The following is a 14,889-nucleotide window of genomic DNA, read 5'->3' as shown; positions in this document are numbered from 1 at the left end:
TTTGCCTCCTCAGTCCTAGGCCCAAGGAAGTATAATATGATGGCAGAGAGGAGATCCAAATCTGGGTTAAAATCCTAGGTTTGCTATTCAATAACTGTATGACTTCAAGCAATTTAGGTAATCTTTATTTCCTTATCTATAATGTTCCTGATAGCTGGAATTATTATGAGGATTAAATGAGAACATGTAAGCACAGAGCATACTCATAGTAGGTACTCAAAAAATATTCCCACTTCCTCTAAAGCAAAATGACCACATTCAACCCCAGGGCAAAAAAAAAAAAAAAAGGAAACTGACTCAAAGTAATCCCATACCAAAGCAGTTCCCAGTATCAAACATGAGATAATACTGCCCTAAGCCATCATTTCCTAATCTGTCTTTCTGAATCTGTTTTCTGAGCAGCCAGCTATCTGATATCATACAGAGACAGAGCAGCTAGGATAGAGAGCTTAAAATTATCTTTTCCTCTGAAACTCAAAGAAGCTTTAGGATAGCTCTTTGATAAAGGCTCTGGGGACAGTGTGCAAGCCAAAAATTATTGAATATTATGGAGTGCCTAATGTAGAAAGAAGTATTCTTGGACAAAGACCATCATTTGTTCACCACACCCAAAATCACCTTCATAGTGTCATCTTTGAAAATGAAGGACATGGGAAACATATCTGTGTCCTCGACAATTAGACAGTGTTTAATAATGGAGAGCCACATGGATATTTAATTATAAATGTATGGAACCCAACGAACATAGGCCAATGTTACCCACAAAATATATAAAACATATATACCGAAGGAACAAAAGTTGAAGTAGATGACTGAATTTATAATTTTATAACTTACGAAACATATTGAAGGGTGGAACAAAAACATCACAATTGTGTGCACACAAAGGCATATCACTTATAGCTCTATCTGAAAGGGAGGTACAAAGATGCAAATAGTTAAATGTATATAAGGAGTCAGCAATCTTGTCCCTTAAAGTTTTATAACTATTACGATAATAATGCTGAAGACAAATCCTTAGGAGGATTAAGCTCCTAAGATTTGGATCCATTTTTTACTAATCATTAATTACGGGAAGTTCACACAAATCTCTATTTAAAAATCTCATTTTAAAAGTTTTTTTTTAAACTGTTATTCTTTTAAAGTTTACCCCTCCACTGATCTTAATTCAGCAATCTTTTATTCTCTCACCTTTCCATTCATATCCATTTTTAGATTTATACAATTTAACTCATATAGACTGAAGGGGCTGGGAAATAGTCATTGAATAGGTTTGTTCTCTCGAGATTTTCCAGAAATAGATGGACTTCTGTCATTTTTACTTTTATTTACTCTTCCCCAATGCCTTCAATATTCTAGAGCTTGGGGGTAGGCGGAATTGTTTTCCATGCCTGAAATGGCTCATTAATTATTGATGTAAGCCATACTTACAATGAGGTGCTTGTATGATGTTCTGTACAGTATTACTATCTGGTTTTCCTCCCAAAACACATATGATCTTTCTCATATAGGAAAATAAAACTAGGATCAATAATGCCAAAATGATTCCTATTGTCTCAGAGAAAAGAATTTCTCGACATACTTAAAAACTTGCCAACCTAAAATAGGTCCAAGCTTGATCTCCAGAAATAAATGGTTTGAGCTGATTTCTTAAGCAATTCAGAAGTAAAACAAAGTTGAGAGCATCACATGTACAATTTCAGGAAAAAAAAAACAAAACTGACCACAAGAGAAATCACCATAACTCTGAACTTCCATCAAGATTCCTTTTAATTCCTTTTGTAGGTTTTCAAAGAGCAGCTGGAGCTAAGGAGTTACATTAAACCAATGGGTCAAGTGCATCCCTAACAAGAGGGCTCCCAAGCTGTGACTTTCCCAAAAGCTGTCTCTATTCAAAAATGGTCAGCCTGGTGTTGTTTGTTTCATAGGCTTAGAATACTGTCAACAGTTATAAAAGGAACTGCATCCAGTAATTGTGTGACACAGTAGAGTGTAAGTAGCCACAACAAACCATTGCCCCAAGGAGCTTACGATGCAGAATCACAAATGTCTATATACTAAGTTTGTGACTGCTAGACTTAATAGTAACACAAATGGTAATGACGAGACATTATTTTCCTCAAGATTAATTCATACCATGTGTTATTAATCAGCAGGGTAACTGAGAGCTCATGCAAAACATGCTCTCCCAGTTGAGCAAACTTAATTGCATTATTGTTATCTGGTCTTCCTATGCCATTGGCCCTTTAAGTACACAAAAACAGAGCACCATAGCATAGATGGAAAGACAGTAAACCCAGAGCTGGGGGGTAAGGACCATGTGTCCGGTAGGAAGGGGATTTAGAATAAAAACGTTTGTCTCTGGAAAGGCAAGTTAAGTATGCACCCAGGTTGCCTTGAGAAGTAATTAAGCCTATGCTTTCATTTCAGAGTGTCCCATCTTGCACAAGGTGGGAGCAGCTGTGGGAGATCACAGAGGATGCAAAAAAGCAAGACAGGCAGCCTCATCTGTCTCCCAACTGCCACACCAGTGTTTCCCAGTGGTGTGAAAAAGCTCGTGGCCACCATTCTCCCACAGAGTACAAAGCAAACCTACCATTCAGAACATTATTCCCCATATCAAACCACCCTTTTTTAAAGGCCTGAAAAAAGGCAATTTAAATGTCCAAATTAGTGTTCAGACTCTGGTCCTTTCCCAAGGTTGTGAGGTTACATGCCGAAAACTCTCAGGCAGACGCAAAATTTGGCTGCCCCGAGCACGAGTTTCTCTTGCTGCTTAGCCTTGTAGAGTTGAGGTAACTTACTAGGAAAAGGGAAACTTACAAGTGTCTGATCTTGTCTGGTTCCCTCCCAACATCCCTTAAAAGGGGCTGGGACACTAAAAATTGAAGTCTGAGGACCAACTGTAGCACAGACTGGCTAGGGCGCTGCGGGAGGGGGAGTGGGGGAACCGCCACACCCTCTTGAGCTCACAGCACTGACAAGCTCTGGCAAGGAAGGGCCCAGAAACTTAAGTCCCATAAGGAAAGGGAGAAAGAAGAGAATCTTCGGAGTCTTGGATTTGAGAAGCTGTAAAACCGGGCAAAAGCGGATTTCGGGAGGGAGCCCGGGACTTGGCTAGGTGTCGGAGGGGAGGGGTCGCCCCTGGAGTCAGAACAGCTCGCAACACGTCCCCACGAAAGAGCACATTTTTGTGGTTTAAGATTTAAGACCAAAAGGAACGCACTGAGGCGAAGATTCTCTCTCGCCTGGGTTTCAGATGCCTCTCTCCTCGCTTAGGTACCGGGGCGCCGCACTGCCGCGGGTGTCTTCTCCTTCCCTTTCGGGGGCACTCCCCTCCACCAAGCCGCATCGTCCGCGTCCAAGTTCGCTCTCGCGCACCGCTCAGAGCGCCGCCCCGGACTCCGCAGCCCCGGGGCTGGGTGCCCGCCCGACGGTCCACAGAGGCTCGAGGTTTGCGGTGATTTTTTTTTTTTTCCTTTAAGCGTTAGCGGTTCGCCACCCCCTCCTCCTGGGCCCGCGCCGCCTCCCCTTCACTCCCACGCCGCACCTCCTGGGCACACACGCCGCGAGGTGCCTCTCCCGCCAGACAATGGGTTCCGGGCTAGCCAGGCAGCCCGCCCGAGCCCGCGGCCCCATCCAGGGACCCCTAAGGGGCTGAGAGCGGAGGAACTGGAAAGGAGAGCGGAGAGGAGGCGGGGGAGGCCACAAAGGGGAAGGTGGGCGCCTCCCCCTCGGGACGGGAGGCTCGCTCTCGGCGCGGGGAGGGGGTCAGAAGCGCTTCCCAGCCCGAAGCCCGGTGCCCGACCGTCGGCCGCCGCACACTCACCAGCACGATGGCAAATCGCTCCTCCAGTTCACCTGGCTCAGGCATAGGCAGCTTCAAAGGCACGTTGTGCGCCCTGAAATCTGTCTGTTGCGAATCCATGCTCCCCGCGTTGCCCATGTTGGCTGCACGCTGGGGCTGGGGGCTGCTCCGGGCCCCTCGCGTCCGCGTCGGAAATCAGAACAGCTCCGGGCGGCCGGCTCCCGCCCGCTGGCGCGACCTGCGCCGCTCCCCGCCCTCCGCTGCGCCCCGGCGACTGTGCAGCGCGCACCGCTCCCTAGCAGCGCTCCGAGCCGAGCCGCCCCCCGGCCTCCCTCATGCTCCCCGCCGCCCCAGCGCAGCTCCGGCCTCTTTTCCTCGGGAGGGGTCGTCAGGGCGCCGGGCGCCTATCTGCATGTTGCTCCGCTAGCACGCCGTTCCCTGCCAGCGATCGCGGACAGCCGGCGCGTGGCTCCTCTGACTCGGTCTCCCCCGGGGCCGCGGCCACCGCTGACACTTCCAGCCCACGGCCGCCGAGCACCACGCTCGCTCCGCGAGCACCTCGAGCAGACAAATGCTGCTCCGCGCTCCCGACACAATGCCCCCTCTCGCCCGGCCCCCGCTCCGGGCCCAGCTCCGCCCACTCGCCCCGCGGACTGCCGGGACGCGTAGTTTCGGCCCAAAGTATCCGCAAGCCGAAACCACGCCGGTTGCGGAGGGCCCGGCAGGGTTGGGACCGCAAGCAGCAAAGGCAATCTGTACACCTCTAGAGACAGCGATGTCACTTTTGACCCACTTCACTCCAACAAGAGAAATAACCATCTCGTCTATGTCGATTCTGACGCCTAGTAGGCACATCTGACAAATGAATGAATGATCCAGTCAATCAATGAATATACGCATTCAGATTTAAATTGCAGGGGCTTGTTACAGTTTAAAAAAAAAAATCTAGTTGAACCCGGACCCTCAAAGGTATTGGCAGCGTCTTTTTTTATAAACTGGAGTGTGGAACCATGGGTGCTTGTTTTATTGTTCTTTCTTATCTATGTTACGTATTCGTTTGTGTGATTGAAATGTTTTGTAAACAAATATACTTTTATGGATATTTCTAAATATGTACTATGAATATGTGCATACGTGTATGGTCAGACCCCAGGAGTTGGATGAGAAAGATTCAATTCAAAACAAACACCTGTCAATAGTTATTATGTTTGGGTTACTGAGTTCCTTAGTAGAAGAAAGAGGATTGCTCCCTCTCTGGAATACTACACAATCTAGTGAAGGAGAAAATTTACACGAACAACCACATTTCTTCTGAGATGGAAATAAGAACAGACTGTTTGGGGAGGTTTTGGAGATGATCTTTGGCTGTAGCAATCTTACTCCTCCATAAGTCTAGTTCCAAGTGTTTTATAGAGAAGATTGGGTCCAACCTCTTCCTCTGGGGTACTTTTCAGACTATAACTATCCACTATGAAGCAGCGGAAATAGAAACAGCCTTATAAACGACTTCAGCCAGCTGCTCGTGTTGTAGATTTCAAGGACATCCACCTGGGTGACTTGTGGCTGAACGGCAATTAGTCCTTTCTTAGCTGAAAGCAGTGTTTCTCAATCCTGATTTGTGATCAGATTCACCTAGGGAGCTTGTTATTAAAACTGCACACACCTTAGGCCTTGCCTATTACCAGATTTTCCCTAAGCTGAGAGCTGGGGCCCGGGCAGGTGTATTTTTAACAAGTTCCGGGCGGTGAATCTGATATGAAGCCAGGGTTGTTACCCTGTTGTTAGAAAGCAGCTGCTTCTGGACAAAGTAACAAACCAAGACTCAAGCATAAGGACCACATTTCATTCAGCTTTATTGAACCCCAAGATACCTTGAGCATAGTAGATGTGCAAGGACTATTTGTTGAATTGACAAGTGACTTTTACCAAAAGCCTATGTGAAGCAAATACACACACAAATACATCATGTGTGTGTATGCTCTATTTACTAAACCATTTCTAGTCTTTTTAAAGGAATATAATATATTCAACTCAAAAGTCTGAATAAATGCAATCTGTATATCTAAAATTAATTCATCAAAGTTAATGGTGTGTTACTAATCAAAGAAAGAAAAACAGGGACATAGATACACACACACACACACAGACCCCAACAAGTGAAAATGAATGAGGAAGAAAAGCAGTTCAAACCAGGTGGGACATTTCTTACCCACAAATGTATTTATTTTCTTTGTAATCTCTAAACCTATATTTTGGGTCTGATTGACCCAAATGAATTTAAATATATTTAAATTTAAAAATAAAAAATAATAAAAATCATTTAAAAATACTATAAGCAACTTGATCTAATTGATTTTATAGACTACCCCATCCAATAACAGCAGAATACGTAACTTTTCAAGTGCACAGGGACATTTACCAAGATTGACCATATTCTGAGCTATGAAACAACTCTCAGTAGATTTTAAAAGATTCCAATATCGCAAACTATATTTTCTTACCGCAATAGAACTAGAAATCGAGAATGCAAAAGTATCTGGAAAATCGTCGTATATTTGGAAATTAAATAATGCACTTCTAAAAAACCACAAATCAGTTTTTAAAATTAAAGAGAAAATTATAACATATTTTGAACTGAATGAAAGTGAAAACACTTGGGGGTTAGATATGTTCATTAATTTGATTATGGTGCTGTTTTCATGGGTATGTACATATGCTAAATCTATCAAATTATAAACTATAACTATGTACAGTACTGTTGGCTAATTAGCCCAATAAAGTTGTTACAAAAAGTAAATGTTAACTGAATTGTTTTCTCTCTCCTCTTCCTTCAAGGAACTTAGAATATTTGAACTCACCTCCTATCTTCCATGTTAGCGTTATATATTATTTTAATTCTTTTTTATTTTTTTACATTAGTGTTTATTTAGTACTAGTAGTATTCCTAGCACAGCCAATCCTTATTTAGATTTACGGATACGCTTACCAATTGATTTACTTTTTTTATGCCACTTTTTTTTTTAAAAGTAAGCATTTATTTCTCTTTTATCCAGTTGTGGTTTGGCTGGCTTTCAGTTGATAATAGGCTGAGAATATATAGATTTATATTAGTTTTTACTTCTGGATTTATTTTTCGTTTTTCAGAAGTATATTCTTTAGTGCTTCTTTCAATGAGAGACTGTGAAAGGCAAAATTATCTGGCAATGTCTTTTTTTCCCCTAGTCTTGGAAATAGTTTATTTGGTTATAGAATGCTAGATTGAAAGTTTTTCTCCCTCCCCATTTTGAAGATATTATTCCATTATCTCTCCTCATTGTTGGTGATGAGAAATCTATGTGGACTCTAAAAAACAAAATAAACAAGCAAATAAAAAAATAAATCTACCGTAACTGTACTTGTCACTTTTTAAAAAATAGGTATTACATCTTTTTCTCTGTGGTTTCTTTTAACATTTTTTCTTTGTCTTTGACTGTCTGTATTTTTACTACAGTGAGTCTATGTGCTAATGAATCTGTTTATCCTGCTCAGGATTTGGTTTGCTTCCTCAGTCTGAAGACTCCTGGGTTTTTTGTTTTCTAAGTTCTGGAAAAATTCTCAGCCATTATCTTTTAAAATATTGTCTCTCTCCCTTCTCTCTTTTTCTCTTCCTGAAACATATATATATGTATATATATATTGGTCTATCTATAGTCTCTTAACTACTCTTTGACTTTTTTTTTCATATCTTTATCTCTTTGCTGAATTGTAGCTGATTTTCTTAGAACTTCCAGTAGTCTTTAGTCTTATCAAATCTACTGTTTTCCTTATTCATTGAGATTTAAATTTCACTGATAACTTCATAGTAGAAGTTCTAGTTGAAGAACTTCTAGTACAAGTTCCAGTTCTCTGTCAAGTTTGCCTGTTCTCTTTCAAATACTGTCCTATTCCATCATCTCGAGATTTTTGGAAGAAAGAAAAGATAGGCATATATTCTGTTCACCATCTTGATAGAAACCCATTATCCGCTCCTTTGTCTGCTTGTTTTAACAGGCATTAGGAATTTCCCTATATTTTAGCTAAATAATGTCAAAAAGTTTTAGTAGATCCTAGCTTCTCCAACATTGCTCCAGGGAATTAACTATTTGTAAGATTTAAAATTCCAGCTCTTATCTTGCCTCTGGGATATCATCATTTTTAGGCCTGACAATGTATACCACGTCACATAAACATACTTCAAATTTAGCAAAAATCATGTTTGAGTAATATGAAAATAGTAACACAGAAACTTAATTTTATTTATGTAAGTTAATATATATTTGAAATACATGAATATGTATATATAGAACACACTGAAACTTCTCTTGAAGTAGTTAATATACTAAACAGGTATGTCTCTATAGGACACATTAAAAAATATAGTCAGTGATAAAGAAGAAAAAATTGGTGAAAATTCTTTTCGAATGGGCTCGCAAATACTGGTACCCCTGCTCCACCACTGCCTTGCTTCACCAATTGGTCAGTTTAAAGGTAGCTGAATCGAGTGAATACTAATTAGTTACCTACTAGAAGTCATTTGAGACACGCTGGATGCAACTCTTGCGTAAAAGAAAAGAGAGAAAAAAAGAGGGAGAGAGTGATGAAGGAAGGAAGTGAGGGAGGAAGGGAGGGAGGACAACATAAAATGCAAATAGCATTGTAGGAAAAGTCAAGTTCGGACTATTTTCACCATCCTACCCACTGTGTCACCTATTCCCTCCCTTTATCCTGCATTCCTGTACTATATTGCCTTCTCCAAAATCCTTAACAGCCTGCAGTAAAAATGATTGGATGGTTAGGTCTTAGCCTGCGATATCAATGGCAACAACAAAGGAATGTGCTGCTGACTTGTAGTGTCTGCTTTTATTTCAGGGAGTCCTCTTAACTTAATATTAACTGTCACCCAGGAGGGCAAGAGTACCTCAGCTGTGTTGCGTGGGAAGCCCAGGATGCCCCCATCCACACCCTCCTCTGCAGATAAACAGCTTCCAAGGCTATCCATCTGGCACCTTTCAACAGCTTCCAAGTCTAAGAAAACAAACCTTTTGAAAAAAGGGTTTTTAAAAAAAAGAAATCCCAAAGGGGGCATTTTTTGTTTCTGGCTACAAACTACTTCGACCAAAATAAACAGCAAGGAGAGAATAAAAAAGAGAATGAGTTGGAGTAAAATCTGTTTCTACACATATTGCACTTCTAGATTTACAATTTTATTTACTTTTCTCATTTGTTCTCTGGGAGAGTTCATTTTTAAGGGATCGCAAGGAGAAAAGTGGCTTATTTTATAAGAGGCAGTCAGACTTTTTGAAATCTCCTATCCTTTCTTCTCCCTCCGACTCAGCCCACATATATGACAAATTATCTCTTTTTTGCATACAGAGAAGAAATTTTCCCAAACACATGATTATAATGTCCAGTGAATTTGAATTCCTTGACTTGCAATTTAAACTCTAAAGGCTAGTATCGTGGTAAAAGCATGCACTTGGTGGATTGGGCTCTAGAATGTGCTCTGAGTGACCATGGGAAAATTCATTAATCTATTCAAACTTCTGTTGCTGTATCTATAAATAAAAATAAAATACTCATGCCACGAGAGGATTATTTAAGATTAAGGGAAATAACTACATAGACCAACTATCATGCCTGATACATGGTGAGATGGCCAGTAAGAAATATCTTCCTCCTTATGTTCTTTTTTCCAAGGTGGTAGTGGTTTTAATCTTGGGCTTTTAATTGAAAGAATAAAAATTTCTGCTGTACCTTAATGCATAAAGGGAAAATATGTAAATACATAGTATTTGTTTCAGATAACAGGAAGACAAATCTACATAAAATAGAACATGCTTTGGTTTAGAGTCAGTGAATGCTTCCTAACGTCCCGGTTCTTCCAGTGATAAAGCTCTTTCTGGTCACTCAATAAAATAGTAATTCGAAAAGTTAATGCCACTGTCCAAGGAATCCAAACAGTATTTCCCAAAACCGCTTGATAATAAGATCCATCTGGGATTCTTAATAAACATATAGATTTCCACAGGTCTTCTCTAGAAAGTCTAATTCAATAGGTCTGGGATGGGCCCAGGAATCTGTATGTTTGACAAAAACCCCAGATGATTCCTATTTTAGGCAAGTTTAGGAAGCAGTGATTAATTGCTTGGGACTGGGGAAGTGACTCATCTGCAATTAAGCAATAATGCCCCTACTTAAGGAACAAAACCAAATTATTTTCAAGCCATTGAATAATTATATATGCTGCTTTAAAATTGAATTAGCTATTATTTTAATTAGAGAAATTATTCCTTTTAAAGTACATTTACGCAAATTTTTAAAGTTATAAGCAAAGTCATCAGTTCTTTCATACTTGCATTCGTTTGTGCTTTTTAGGTTTTGAAGAGCTGGTTCTATTGTATAAGCTGTTTACACCTAATTTAGGGACAGATTTGTCACGTGTCCAAATTTCGAGGTGGAATTTAGGTTATGTAGCTTTCGTCCTACCCTAAACTCACATTTATATACAAAAATAGACCTAATGGATGCCAAAAATTATATTAGACATAGAAGAAATAAAACTGTCCAGAGCTACTGAATGCTACTGACAATATTTTCATTTTATCAAATTAATTTTACAAATATGTTTATTGTATTTCATCATTCTAGTTGCAATCATTTTCCATACACGATTAAGATCAAAGAAAAGTTCACTCTTGGAAGGAATGGGAAGAGGGCTGGACAACTAATTAGTAGAACCAAAAGATCCCACTCAAAGGATCAAGCCCCTTGCCTGCTCTGTAATCACCAGTTACAAACACCTGCAGAGCTCACCCTCTCTGGAGAACTGAACTCTGCTAACCTTATCCAACTATACTAAAAAAGTGCATACAACAGGAGCCAGACAAGCCTGTCTCAGGTCCAATTCTCACTGCCTGTTGCTCTGTTTTGTCAATTTGAGGGGGTGAGAGGTGTTCATTAAAATTCTTAAAGAAACAATTCAAAATATTGAATGGAAATCTATGAAAAAGAAGCAAGCCCCCAAAGTATTATGTATCTACATATTCTTAAATCTCTGTTGTACTGACAATGATTAAAAATGGGAATTCGAAATATTAACAATGCAATGAGGTTGTGGGGAATACATAGCTCTAGACAGATGCCATGAATATCTTTTTTTTTTTTTTTTATCTGTCCGACACCCCTTCTCAAAAGAGCACCCTCTTCTAGGAACGGCTTTTCCTTCCATTCCATCCTATTATCAGCAAAAGAGCTGACATATTTCCTTAGCTCTCTTGGCCCCAGCTGACCTGTCAAAGGGTATGACTGTAACTCAGGCTTGGCAGTGATCTCTCCCTCTCTCCTCTGATTTTTGGATTTTAGACTAAAAGTATCAGGTTACATTATCTCAGGTGGCTGAAGCTGTAGTCTATAAAGTTTAAATATGGTTGATGACAGTGGTGACTGATAAGCAGAGAGAAAAACAGATGTAAAATGAGGTGCAGAGATAGGAGATGGTGAATAAGATCTGCCTGAAAATCTAACTTATGTAAGAAGAAAGGAGTTGGTAAATTGAAGACCGTTTTTAAAACTCTCTAAGTCCCAGTTTGTCTGTTCTATAAGAGCAATAGCAGTATTTACTTCAAGTGGTTTTTGTGAGAAATAATTGTGGTAATTCATATAAATCACTAAATACTGGACCCAACACATGGAAAGAGCTTAATAAATGTCAGCAGTTAAACACCTCCAGGCATGGGGCTAATAAACTGCAACGGTGGGACCCATACTCAGAAGATATGATGTGACAAGATTTCTGGCATTGTTTAATTAATAGAAAAATACCCTCAAAATATTGACTGAACTAAAATTTTAACAAAAGAGTCAGAAAAAAACCTAAGCATGGCATATAGTGACCTATGGTTGCTCAGCTCCTAAAGAAAACCCCAGAACAGGGTTAATAATGATAATAATAAAATCATAATATCATTTACTCTGAGTGCTAACGGTGGGCCAAGCAGGAAGCTAACAGCTTTACATTTAATACCTTTAGTACTTACTACCACTATATGAGTTAGATATTATTCTTATTCCTATTTTGCTGATGAGCAAACTAATGCATAATATTGAAATCTGCCTTCAAGAAGACGATTCACTGAGATCCTAGTGCTCCCAGTGCCTCAGGGGTAGTTGGCCAGTGTATTTAAAAGGGCTTTTTCTCACTTTTCTCTGTTACCCCTGTCCATCAGCCTGCCTTGGTTATTGGTTAGTTGCTAAGTCAGTGAAGTGGCCATTACCACACTAAATGAATTTAAAATCAGGAGAAGCATATTTTACTTTCCCAATGGCTCTCCTTCTTGCTCTCCAACTGTGGTTCCATTTCAGTTCTTCATTCTCCTCTCTGCCCCACTCCCCTGATTCTGCTGGCAAGCCTCTCTAGAACTGCGTTGTTTCCCAATGGGAAAGCTATAAGGAACTTTTGGATAAGACTGAATTTCCACTGAAATCAGGGTCTCTTTATTTTTAGTTGTGTGCGTATATGTATGTGTCTTTTTTTTAAATCTGTAATTCTTGACTGCCTTGGTTCCTGTGGCCCCTGCTTAGTCTCAATCATTGCTTTATCCTGACTCGTGGGGTTATTATATGTTCTAATTAGGACCATTAATTTGTCTAGCTCTAGCTACCCATGATCACAGTTCCCAGAAAATATCAGGTCCATCTGTTCCCTAAACTAGCATATTCTGATTTACCACCTCTGCCTTGGCACCCTTCAATCTGATCTGTCATCCTATATTTTTGACCTCCTGAAATATGTATTTTTTATTTTCCAACTAGCTTATAATATAGAATAATATGCTTCACAGTGTGATTCTCCATCCACCTGCACTGGAATCATCTGAAGTGCGTTATGAAAATGAAAATGAAAATTTTTAGTCCCATCCTCATGAATCAGCATTTCTGTGGTAAGCCCAAGAAGTAAGCATTTTTAACAAGCTACCCAAGTGATTCTTATGCACACAGAGCTTAGGACTCATTACATTGAAAGAACAGATACTATTATCACAGACTATTAAAAAAAAAAAAAACCCTCCAGGCACTTTTGCTTAGCACCTGGAAGATTCTCACTAATCACTTGTTGGATTAGGGAATGAATAAATCTAACTTCAGAAGGAAATCCAGTCATGGGAAATCTTCCCTACTCACAGGATATATTTGCAATTTTCACTAAACGTGCCTGTAATAGCACCTTCAATTAGTATAATCCTCATTCTCTCACAAGTTAAACGGCTTAAATCTCCTTTGGATTTTCCTTCTTTCTAAAATAATGTAATTTTAATTTACTTTGGTTGTGATGAAACATCATATTGAATTTGTTCCCAGCTCTCTAGGTGTCTTCTAGTTAATTTAGATCTCTTCCCAGTTAGAAGCTAGAAAAGTTTCCTCCAATTATTACTGAGAGAAAATACCAAAATGATTTTGTAAGCCAGGCAAATATTGTTATAGGGACTACTAAAAATTTTTAAACATTCTAACGTATTGTTAATTCAACAAATATTTACTATACTTAAATATTCAGATTATTATACATGCAGTACATACATGAAAGCCAATGATTTCCTATTGCTCCCTGGAAATATTAACATTTTTGATTTATTTATTCAATTAGGTTTGGAAGCTATTCTTGCTTCCTAGCTGCAGCCCATTTAAGGCTGGGTGACTCCAAGAAGATGTTTTGGATTACTGACTTTAAGAGACCTCTTATTCACAGAACTTCTATCAGCATAACTCATTAACACACAAGCTTCTCTCCAGTCTATATCTTTCTTACAGATGTTGCCTTGATCTCTTTGATAACTTCACTCTGACTTTGAACATGTGAAAAGGAAAGTGAAACAAAGGTGATATAACTATGAGCTCTAAATGTGTTATCGCTTTTAATCTTTATAATTCTGAGGCAGGCGATGTTTTTTCATGCCACAGAAGAGATGGTTAATACTAATAGTGGTTGTATAGTTGGACCAAGGCATATAATTAAGAAGTAGCACAGCCAGGACTCAATTTCCCATTTCCTTAGTCCCTAGGCTCATCTACTTCTACTAAACCATGTTGCAACATTGCTTTATCTTGCCACTTCTTGAACACCTTTCTGCCCTCCCCCTGGGACGTGGGTCTTGCCCTTGGCCATGTGTTGGTCTTCCTACACTAATCTGGTCTCACCAAGGAGTTCCCTAGCAATCAAAAGCTTTGTTGATTTCTTTTCATTCAGCTTCTCTCCTTTTTACCCTCTGTCGGCTTCCCCTTCATGGCTTGTCTTCTCAAGCTTAGACACCGGAGCATTGCTTGCAGAAACAAAGCAATAGTGTAGTCTTCTTTGATGACTTCCATGCGTCTTGTTATGGACATGACATGAGTATCAGTTGAAAACAGGTTTGGGTGAATAACGTACAGCTATGGTGGCTAAACAAAAAGTGGTCTATTTTTCTTATACAGCAAGAAGTTCAGGGACAGGTGTTTGCACAAGGCACTGTAATGATTTCACAGCTACTGTCCTATACTTCTACTGAACTCTCCCTTCATCAAGATGGCCAGATGGCTGCTATATCTCCAGCTACTGCATCCATATTCAAAATCAAATAAAGAGGGCAGGACAGTGTCAGTTGTTTTCTTCTTTGTCTATCAAGAAAGCCACATCTTTCCCAGAACATATCCCCCTACACATATCCAGCAGACTTTGCCTAATGATATATCTGATAAAGGGTTGATATCTAAAATATACAAGGAACCTATACAACTCAACAAATAAATAAATAAATAAATTGATCAAAAAACAGGCAGAAGACATGAAAAGACATTTCTCTAAAGAAGACGTATAGATGGCCAGCAGACACATGAAAAGATGCTCAACATCGCTAATCATCAAGGAAATGCAAATTGAAATCACAATGAGATAACACCTCAAACTGGTCAGAATGCTGTTATCAAAAATTCAACAAATAACTTGTGTTGGTGAGGATGTGAAGAAAAGGGAATCCTTGTGCACTGTTGGTAGGACTGCAAATTGGTGTGGCTCCTATGGAAAACAGTAT

The 14,889-nt window shown here is 39.8% G+C and overlaps 1 protein-coding gene across 1 annotated transcript in view; it reads right to left on the bottom strand.

Annotated features, from left to right (window-relative positions):
* FMNL2 (formin like 2) overlaps nt 1–4,426 on the bottom strand; it is a 260,260-nt gene extending 255,834 nt beyond the window's left edge. Inside the window, 1 exon segment of the mRNA XM_025039419.1 lies at nt 3,830–4,426. Coding sequence (XP_024895187.1) covers nt 3,830–3,946 — 117 coding nt within the window. The 5' untranslated portion in view covers nt 3,947–4,426.
* Nucleotides 4,427–14,889: the final 10,463 nt, after the last annotated feature.

Source organism: Pteropus alecto, unplaced genomic scaffold (genome assembly GCF_000325575.1).
Source record: "Pteropus alecto unplaced genomic scaffold, ASM32557v1 scaffold3, whole genome shotgun sequence".
Taxonomy (NCBI): Eukaryota; Metazoa; Chordata; class Mammalia; order Chiroptera; family Pteropodidae; genus Pteropus; species Pteropus alecto.
Note: the sequence above shows the minus strand (reverse complement) of the source record. Positions and strands in the feature narration are given on the sequence as shown.